This window comes from Pseudopipra pipra, chromosome 1 (assembly GCF_036250125.1).
Source record: "Pseudopipra pipra isolate bDixPip1 chromosome 1, bDixPip1.hap1, whole genome shotgun sequence".
NCBI lineage: Eukaryota > Metazoa > Chordata > Aves > Passeriformes > Pipridae > Pseudopipra > Pseudopipra pipra.
In genome coordinates this window covers 32,370,473-32,381,567 of record NC_087549.1, presented here as the reverse complement: position 1 = coordinate 32,381,567, position 11,095 = coordinate 32,370,473, and the positions used below count along the sequence as shown (strand labels likewise).

The window sequence follows — 11,095 nt, the reverse complement described above, 5'->3', positions numbered from 1 at the left end:
TGGGTTGTAATCCCTGGTTTACATGTTTCAGCAATCTTGAGCAATGCTGTTGTGACTGTTATGCAGCTGGGAGAAGCTTTATGTTTGTTGCACTAGGTCTGCATAAAATAAAGCATCCATATTTTGGATAAAAATTGACTTAAATGCCAGCATGTCTGGTCTAACACAGTTAGTTTGCTGAAGGTGGTGGCATGACGAAAGGTAGGTTGAACCCTGACTTTGGTGTGGTAGCCAGTCATTTGTTAGTTTGTAATTGTTTTCTTTTCAATTCTTTCTCTTAGTTGTCTACATGTGAATGATAAAGAAAGAGAAGACACTGTCATTGTACACATGAACTGATGTGGTTTTACTGCATTTGGCCACACACTTAAAAGAAATATGCTGGTACAGAGCAGCCACAGGTCTTATCTCTGCTGCCACTCCTTTCACAAAAGAATGATCTTTACATCAACAGTATTCCATCCTTGGCATGGTAATGTTGCAGTCCTCCCTTTTGCTCTTGGTCTGAATGCAGAGATTAAAAACACTCAGTTGATGCAAACGGTAGGTTGATACAACACACAGAATGGGGTGTAGATGTGCTTCACACAACAGAGAGCAGAATCGAAGGGGAAAATGTTGCTTGGAGGCAAGACGCCTCTTTAATTGATTATGGCAAGGAAAATCAAATACCATGTCTGCTTTTTTCCTGTAGTATATCGAGACTGATCATAACTAACATCTGTTCATGTTAAGCAAATACTTGTCATGATTTAAACTTCTGTTTGCATACAACTCTGAGTAGTGCATCTTAAAGTCATACATATTCATATAGAATGAAGAATGCATAATGTCTGCATAAAAAGATAAGCTGTATGACTATATATGAAGACAACAACTACAATTCTCACAGCACTGTCATTGGTTAATTTTAAAATATTCAAGCATTATTTAAAAAACAGTAAGCTGAACTTAAAACTACACTACAAAAAATTGTATAACTGAACCAATGCTGACTTGTTTTCCTCAATATTAATCAATTTTAAAGTTTCTCTTTTTTTTTCTAACACTTTTTTCTAATTAGTTGTTATTTTAACCTCCAGTAACACGATCAGACTTCTTCTGCCTCTGGGTAATTGAGTTATACTCTGATCTTGAGTTCTAAGGGAAATGTTCAATTTTATTTTTTTCCACAGTTGAATAAACAGTACCATGTATACTATCTCCTGTGTTAGAATAGTGTTGTCTTCACATAAGACTCAAATAATGGTATTAGTCATTCATTTCCTTGTACACATACACCCTATTGCGTGTTGACAGGTTTATAAGGATGCAGTGGCAGCCGTGGGTGCTGGGAAGCTCCTAGACGACAGCCTTTGAATCCTTGCAGTCCTGAGCAATGGTGCCTGAGTTAGTCTGTTTATTGTCTGCTTTCTCTCCCAGATGCTTGACTTGTCTGAAAGATTAATACATTAACAAGAGTGGTAAGGTTCAGGGTTGCACATCTTTAAGACATGTTTATTACCAGATGGCACATGAGATTCAAAGGTCACCATGGAAGGTAACATTTTAAAGTGAAACAACAATATTTATGTTCAAATACTATGCTGATGAGATCATATGGAAAAATGTTTCTGATTAAATTAGTTTATAAATAGCCACAATATATCTATTGAAAATTCCAAGTGCCACTTCTAGTCTTACTTCTTTTATTCTATTACTTCCTAATTTATTTAGTAACACAAGACTACCTTCTTACATAAACAGACTAGCAGCTGGAAGAAAAATCTTTACTGGATGGACAATCCCATTTTCTTAAATGAAAATCCAGTGTGAAACTTGCTTCTATTGTTTACTACTTAAAGCCAATATTCCATATCACAGTTTTTTAAGACCTGAAAGAAATTTAAACTTTTAAATTCTCTGAGGTAAAATTCATCTAGCAGTCATAAGGACTTATTGGCAGACAGCTATCCTTATTTACAGGCAATACTATGTGCTACAACACATTTGACAAAAATCATGTTATGCTACTTACACAGAATCCATACAATGAAAAGAAAATCCTTTTCTTTAGCATTCATAGGAGGACTGACTGTCTCATAGCTCATTAGCAAACATTATCTGTAATGCTAAACTTGAAATCGTGTTTATCCTCTCAAATTGTCACAAACTGTATATAAATTCCAGAGGAAATAGTTTTGCACAGGTTTAAAGGGGCAACTAAGCTCTTAATTAACATTTCTTATCTACTATGCCACACAGGCATTAAAATGAAGAGGATTTAAATGGTACTTACTTTTCATGTGATCCGTTCTCAACTTTCATAGCCCCTTCCACTGGATCCAGTCCTTGTTCTGAAAACTGTTTCAAGGCACTTAACGCTGCCTAAAATAAAAATGAGTTGTCAAAAAACCCACTGACACAGCTGTATTAACACCAAATGAAGGAAGGTTTGTGTTTTGATTAACTAAATTTAATTAATTTCCTCTACATCAAAGCCATCTAGGCTGCAGAGTGAATAGAGTGGGTACTCAACCCAGCCTGTGCATGGGTTGAGGATATTTTCTTCTTCCTGAACATATGCGTGACTCCAATTTGTGTCAATTCAAGCTTCATCACCTACATAAAGAACATGATATACTTTCAGTTCTTGCCTTTCTGGCTCTCCAGAAAGCCTCTCCAGTTTCCCTATGTGCTTTCCTAGAACTCACACTTTCCAGAGCTCCTATGGACAAGCTCTTGTCTTGCAAATGTTTGCAGAAGGTGTGAGCAATGGGAAGAGAGTCAGCAGGACACTACTAATACTCCAATATCGGGTCTCAAACATTACAGCCTGATGTCTTATACATATGTAGTGATGTGTGCTGAACAGGGTGAGCCAATATGAAGTGATTATGAAGCATCAGCAATAGAAGAACAATCAGTTTTTCTGTGCAAGTGTGTTCTTCATTGACCACCTTCTCTCTCATCTCCACGAGCCCTGCTTCTTCTTTCCCCTCTACCTCCTTCAGTAAAGGACAAATGATTGTTTTGTAATTAATTTAGCAGAGGTTGATTATGAAACTCTCTGACACTACGTGGCTGACTTTGTAAAAACACCTAGCACAATAAAACAGTTGAGGTCAGTTCTGTCACAAAGGTGAAATGTAAAGCAGCACTGCAAAATGGATTTTGCATTTTAATCACTTCCACCTAAGATGCATTCAGAACTAACAACAGGGGAAAGAAAAGGTAACTTTTTCACAGACTTTGTGCCCTAAGGTAACACCTCAAGCAGTGGAATTGACTGCAGGCCCTATGGTGCTGTTCTTCAAGGTGAAACAACAACTGTTGTTTAGAAAATTGGAAGTTGCTCTCTTCTTAATTGTTGGCATAGAAAGAATCTGTCTCTATCTTCATTTCCCTTAGAGAGGAGATACTCTTCCCAGAACAGGAGCTGCCATTGTAATGAACTACTAGATTTGCTTTTGTACTAATTCTTTGCCTGGATTCTCTCAACAACTCCTTGCCTTGAAAGGTATGTTTATACAACTTAAATATTATTAGACAATGTGTATTTTGGTGAGATGAATAGCAGCACAAAAATTGCCTGGCTGTCCTGAAGTAAAAGACCATGTGTCCCAGATTTGTCTATAGTAAAGAGTAGCTGCTAAAGCTTCAGAAGGCTGTACAAGGTACTGCCACCCATAGTGCATGAAGATAGAATCTTTCTAGTCTGTGAAATTTTATGGGTTTTGCCCTATCAAAAAAACCCCCAAACAAATGGAAAAAAAAAGCGCTAAACATTTTATAAAGTCTCTTGGTAAACCTCAGATTATCACTGTTACTTACAATCCACTCTACCTTTACCATGTGTTCTGGGTCCCCTGTATGACACAGCTAACCTGCTCTCTACTTGCTTCTTCTTCACATCCATTGCAATAATTTTCCCCTTCATCTTAAAACTTCTGCTGCCCTCGTCTTTCTTTTGAACCTTTTTCTATGCAATGGCTAAAGGCTGAGCATCAGCTTCACCTCAATACCAACTCCTCCCTTTACTGGATATTTATTTTTATCACCCATTGAGTTCCACAGAGAGTGAATTCTCTCTTTCCTCATTTCTTCTTGTTTTCTTGACATTTTGATATATTTGCAAGACAAATATATCAAAATATAAGACAGCTCTTTCTCTACCACCTTATAGTGTCCCTTTTAGTTTCAGATGTGCATTCTCAAATCTTGTAAGATCTATAAGGTCTTTCCATCCTTGATCTTGACTGCACAGCAAAATCACTCTTCAATCCCAATAATTTCTGCAGTAGCAACAAGGGTTTTCATGTACTCTCCTCTCAACTTCTCTGTTCCAGTAATCCAACACGTCTTCATCCCAGCTTCTCTCATCTTCTCCTCTCCCTGGGGTCCTTTTCATCACAATGCAAGCTCTACTCGTAATGTGAGGATGGGGAGTGATTTGGATTCCTGTGCTTCCTTGTACTTTAGTTAGCAACTATGAGAACCACACAATCCAATGGATAGAGACTGGCACCCAAGAATCTCCTGTCCTCTCATATTCATTTTTTCCCCGATGCTTATCAGCAAAACTATGAGAATCTCCTTCCTTCTCGTGTATGGTAAATCAAAACCCATTACCAGGTTGCACTGTAAGGAGAGAAGGAAGCTGGGATGCCTGCTCCTCCTACACATATGCTACCTCATATGTTTTTCAACCCACCTTGTTTACTTTTTAATATCCATTCTTAGCTTCCTGGTCTGATGTGTGAACTGTAAACTTGTTGTGGAAGAACTACGTGTTCAGGTTATTTGTTTGTACAGTGACTTGGATAAAAAGGCCCTGGCCATAGCCAGTAAGAAGTAGAGCCAAGTAAAGTTTCATTCAAGCTTAAATCACAGATTGATCATATGATATGTAGAACAGTCTGGTCTTGAATAGGGGTAATTGAAATCCCCAAATCATCAAGAGATTAGTTAGACCAACCCAAACTTCCTAATTCTAGAATTGCTATGAGTATCTCTGTTACTACTGTTTTACTCACAGAAATAGCTATTTGCAAGGCATCCCACATAAATTACAGAGAAGCTTTCAGGGTTGCTTTCCAGCAAAATTGCTTTGGAACTTCCTGGAAGAATATTAGCCACTATGTCAATAGAAACAGATCAAGAGGGTCCCTCTCCTCTTCTAACACCAAGGGAAGAAGTACTACAATATAAAATAATGAATTCGTTGCCAGTAAGCAGGGATCATTACTATACGGGTGTCAATAAAGTAAATATGGAACAATTAGAGGAAACATAAAATGAAAATACGTTTCGAGGTATGTAATGATAAGCATGTTTCATACCAACACAACTTCCAAATGCTAATGCTCGTAACATGGTGCAGTCTCATTTCTCCATCTCACCCTTCTTCAAGCCATGCCTTTCCCAAGCTGAAATGTGATATAAAAGGTAAGATCTCAGATCTATTGTATTTGTGAAACCAAATATCAGAGGGGACAAGCAGCAGGAAAGCAGTCCGGTACCTGTATTCTTGATCTCCCAACTACAGGCATCAGGGTGTTTGTGTGAGCACTGTTGAAGAGTCAACCCTTTACACCATCGCTCACTGTTAGGCTTCTCACCTTTGCTGCTTTCAAAGCCACCACCCTCTCCAAAACTTCGTGCTTCTCACTACTGAATCTCAACTCCCTGCATCTTCTGCCTCAGTCCCATGTCTTCCCCAGGCTACTCCAGTGCCCCTGGTCTCCCCCTCCTTACTACCCACCCTAGAGCGATGACTTCTTTTACAGCAGAGGCAATCACCTCTTCTTCAGAAATCTCTTCCTACTCAAGTCTGAGGTTTTTTCCTGTTGCTGAATGCTCTCCCACCCTGTTGCTCCTAGCTCCCAGAGCTAAACTTTTCTTCACAGGGTTCTCCCAACCTCCTACACCTTACAGTCCCTCTTTATCTTCTAATCTTTATCTTCTTTATCTCCTAATGTGTTCCAGGTTTATATGAGAATCTAATTTCTTTTTCATGGAACCATGTCTTACTCTCCATAAGATACCTGTGGGGGAAGCCTAACTACTTATAACCCAACATTTGCAACAAGATTTGAATTTTGGGAAAGTTTTTTCTCTTTTTAAAATGTCCATTCGTGGGATGTAACTGAAGGGTAGTACAGGAATGGTAGAGAGAGCCTTGCAGTGCACTAAAGACTCCCCCTTTTCTTTCTCCCATAGCCTGCTTATATTTGGAAGGATCAGCAAAGCTAAGAGAAGCATGTGAGTAAACAATACTTTGGATCTTAATAGATGTCTTTAATGTTTCTCCTCTCCTCGTCATGCCCCTAGACAGACATGAAGATGCTGGATTCAGGAAGGAAGCTGGTAGCTGAGAGGCCGTGACCTGAATAGTCAGCAGAGTGACACAGAGCTCAAGTAATCTGCAGTGAAGAAGAGTTACATGCAGACACCAGGCTAATTTAATCCATGATTCAATTCTATTAGTCCCAATAGGTTTACACCACTTGGCTTAAACATAACTTATGAATGGCAGATAACTTGGATTAAATGAAAAGGAAAAAAATAATGGAATATTCGACAGTGAATCTGGTGAACAATTTCCTCTTTTAAAGGCTCAACACTTCCTTCCATTGATATTTTTCTTACAATAGAGCATCTGCACAGATACACAGAAATTTTTCTCTCCCCTGAAGATTTTACAATTGTTTTATGAGCAAAACCCCATAGGTTACAGAACAGATGTCCTTACACATTACTTGTATCACTTGTTTTCTGTGTAGCTACAACAGTGCCAAAAATATGATGCCAACAGGATGCACCGCACTGCTAGCTGTTTGTCTTGGCTGCCATTTCCATTATTAGTATGTGTGTGTATCAGGATGAGGATGGATGTTTCCAGTCATTTTTTAGCTTTCCTCAAGTCAATTGGCAATTAGTAAATAGCACTGAAACTTGTAAATATTCTTCCTGTTTCTCACTCTGGGGATTAAGTGTCTTATAATGACAGTCTAGTAACATTAGATCATTCTTTTAGTAAGAACAGCATACAGGCACTACACTAACCCATGTGCATTTAAGATCACATCCTCATGATAAAATTTTCACATGTTTATTTTAGCACAGTATGTGGTTTGTGTTTTTCCTCTTAAATCTATGTTACATTTCAGCTTATTCCATGAAGCTGAAAATTGTAAAAGTTTGTTGTTCTCCGTGGCCCTTCCAGTTGACTTTACCAAGGAGGTCTAAGACAATCCTAATAAACACACTGCTTGATACTGTTAGTTCACTGGTGATATGTCTCCTAACATTAGTTTTCTAAGTACATAAAAAAACATATTCAGCTTGGCCTTAATCAGTGTTTTCTGAAGACATAAAATTATAGGCAGAAACAGCAAGACTGAATTGTCAGGGTACAGAGAAAGTCATGAAGGATAAAATTTTACTATCTTGAGTAGCTGGGTCTTAGTTCAGGACTAGGTTTGCAGAGTCAAATGACTCATTGTGGTGATACTGCCTATAGTCACATGCCATATACATAAACACGTCTCTGCCTGTTGCCCAAGTTTAAGCTTGAGAACATGTTTGCATACCAGGTTACCAGTGATAGACAGGTATAACTCTAGTCCTTGATTTCAGCTGCAAGTCAAAAGCCTGGACAAGAGCAGAGTTAATGCATGAACAAAACTGGTAACAAGTGTATTTACAAACAAACCAATATTCATTTGTTTTCTAAGTCAAGAGAAAAACTGTCCCCCAAATCAGTGAGTTTCTTCCCCTCTTCCTGACTATTGAGGCCTCAAAAGGCAATGTCAGCTGTGCAATAACATTGCAGCAAAGCTGTCTGCATCAGTAACGAGATGCACTTCATGACTTTTTAATATGTGGATTTAAATTTCACATTTAAAGGCTATTAAAAAAAACACAACAATATCATAGCTGTAGAGGTGGGTTTGCAGGCTCAGTGTCCCAAAACTGATCAACTATTTAAATTTGTATGTATTCAAAATTATTGTTCTCTGTGATTGTTTTTGATTTCTCTTGATGAAGAAAATTTTGACTAAGCTTCCACCTGGCTTTAACTTGACCACACTTGATGCATACAGAAATGCACAAAAGGAAGATATATTTCTTTGTGTAGACTTATATACATACACACAAAGTAGATAAAATTTGACTCCTTAACATATCTACTTAATTCTCTTGGATTTATCAGGTTGGCTACATACAAGCTAAACAGAAACTACATATTGCAAGCAAATCCCTTTTCCCCACAGCTTCTGTTGTAAATGAATTTACTATATAGCAAGCAATAACTTCTGCTAGGATTTTTCACCACTTTCTTCAATCTGGTGAAAATGTGCTGTTCTCTCCAGTTGATTAGATTTCATGTGAACCAATGTTAACATCTGTTTGAAAATTCAGTTCAGAAAGACTTTTCACAGCGCACAGTGTAAACCTTAATTAAATGACTTTAAGCTCTTTCCTCACACAGCTTATGATATGCATGAAAAACACAAGGTTATAATCTGATTAACTCATGTAGTTTACATGGAAATAGCGTTTTCCAAGCTGATTAATCTCTGCACAAAGGCGTAGTCACCTGATAGGCACAAGAGTTAAGGCTACTGATTGCACCTGTTGAGCGAAAGAGCTTGGAGGTTAGGAGGAGTATGTTAACTTCAAGCAAAGAATGATGATTCAGAGATGTAGCTTAGAACAAGTCCCACATAGTAGTTAATGCTGCCCCCAGGCAACTCATGCAGCCAGAATTTCAATGACACACAATCCATGTACTGCCTGACCTTGCAGCTTTCGGGGGTAATCCTAAAGAGAGCATTAACTGTTCTTGAATAATTTTTCCAATATATTAAGCAGAGCTTTTATCAACAACAGCATGCATGTCACCATCTTCTACCTAGTTTTACTGCACATGTGTACTCATTCCTCCATACCTCTTAATATTCCGAGAAGTGAACGGAGTGAAGTACACTATTCAACATGGAATTTTATTTCCATAGGTTTTGATCTTCAACTTAAGTTCATCTACTTTATCTACTTAAGTAAAGGGTAGGTCTCTAACAGTAGGGAGAGTCAATTGGGCATGGCTTGTTTTCACATGTGAACCACCACACTAGAGATCTGACCACCATTGTTGGGACTATGCAATAATTCCAGGAGTAATTAATGGCAATGCATTCTCTCAAAGCCCAAGAAAGAGCTGCATAATCATTTGGGGTGAGACAGTTCTATTGCTTTAAAGGTGATACAATTTTTTCCAGTCACAAAGAGAGAAAAACATGCTGAAAAGCACCTAAATTTAAAAATAATTAAAAGGTATGCTTTTGTATGAAGAGGATTTCATAAATAATATTGAAAGTCAAAACATAATTAAGTTTACACTAGTATAAGAGATTAATCTGGTAAAGAGAGGCTAGTCTAATTGCCAAGTTTAGGTTGTGTTCTTACTCGCGGATGGGAATAAGAGAAGAGAGTATTGCTAAAAGATCTAGATGGGACTTGGACTGTATGGGGCTGGTCTTAATCTGTGTCTTCTCAGACTCCTCCCACACACATATTCTCAGCTGCGAGGCACAACATACTCAAGTGCTACCAAGACTTTTGCCTGCATGGCAATCTATGCTGGAAAACAGTAAGTTGGCACTTCTTCATGAACATCTCAAAAGAGCTTTCAGGTTTAATGTCAGTATCTGCTCAGGTATGTCTACATCCTCGAATGCTGAAGTGAGGTGTGAAAATTTGAACACAGCACCAACAGTTAAAATAAATCTTAAACAAGGCTCTTTTCTCAGATAATTTCAGTATTTTTTTCAGTGTATGTTCTATAGTTTTTGTCTAGAAATCCAGAAGTTCTTTTAAAGTAAATTTATTTCTAAATTTAAAACTTCATATATTTTCTTCAGTTGCTGCAATTTCAAGAACGAATACAGAAAGGATCATGCATCATTGCAGCTTACTTATGAACGTGAAGAAAAATATTATAAAATTAAATTTCCAAGCATTTACACTACATATATACAACAGAATTTCACCAGACAGCAATTAATCTTAATCTTGCTTCTAATTTGAAATCCTTAGACAAAAAGTACTATAATACTAACTTTCATTAGTTAGAGAGAGATAGATATCTAAGTAATATAGGTGCTTTCAATAATTAGAGACTTCCAAATGAGAGCATTTAGATGGCCAATTATTGTATAGGTAGGTAGAGGTTTAAATCATGTCATTGAGACAACACTCAAGCATGATTGAGAAGCTGCAGACAAAAAATTATAGGAGATTTTAAGAAACATGGCTTTAAATGTAAAACTGAAAACAGCAGAATGTATATCCTCAGGCAAAATCCTGCACCAGCACTGAAGAAAGGCCATGAATCACTCTCTCATCACTGATGGCTGGAAAATATCCTTGTCAGCTGTGTTCTCAGAACAATTTGGTTTATTTATTTATTTATTTGTAGGCATTTCTCCACATCACTGCAATAGATTTGCAAGTCTGCTGTCATTAACCCTATATGTATTGCAGGAGATTTTCACCTCTTCATTTTAAAAAGGTGTATTGAGGTTCTCAACTGTGTGAGTTCATGGTGACCTCTAAAATATGCTGCAACATACAATCTGCTTCATTTGTCTGACCTCCACAGTTCCGTCCTGGTTTTGACATCACTGCCATTGCCTTCATTGCATAGGTAGCAGAACATAAATGAAGCAAAGACCATGTTATTCCCAACAAGGGAATGGTCCCTGACCCACATAGTAGTGTAGATGTAGCTAGATCTCTTAGAACAAAATTAATGAGCTCTAAACTGAGCTGTATTTAAACAAGATATAAGTATTTATTCTGTTATTTACATGGTTTTCTTAGGCAAATGCTCATGCAGTGTGGTCAAAAAAAATGGATATTAAAAGATTCATGCATTCATGGAGATCCACACCAAAATTAGTATACAATAATGTTCAAACTATTAATTATTACTCAATGCTTATATCAACATGATTACTTTTTCACTTAGTAAACTGAACTTGTAAAACACACTCACTAATATTTAAATACTTTTTGCCTCTCCTTGCAAATATCCTCTTCTTTGCGAGAC

General features: G+C 37.5%; 1 protein-coding gene across 3 annotated transcripts in view; it reads right to left on the bottom strand.

Annotated features, from left to right (window-relative positions):
- Window positions 1-322: 322 nt before the first annotated feature.
- Window positions 323-11,095, bottom strand: part of STAU2 (staufen double-stranded RNA binding protein 2) — a 171,313-nt gene continuing 160,540 nt past the window's right edge. For all 3 annotated transcript variants that reach the window (XM_064650685.1, XM_064650678.1, XM_064650692.1), the window contains 2 exons: window positions 2,279-2,367; window positions 323-1,435 (listed from right to left, as the gene is read on the bottom strand). In XM_064650685.1, the coding sequence (XP_064506755.1) occupies window positions 1,342-1,435; window positions 2,279-2,367 (183 nt within the window). In that variant the 3' untranslated portion in view covers window positions 323-1,341. The remainder of the gene's footprint in view (window positions 1,436-2,278; window positions 2,368-11,095) is intronic.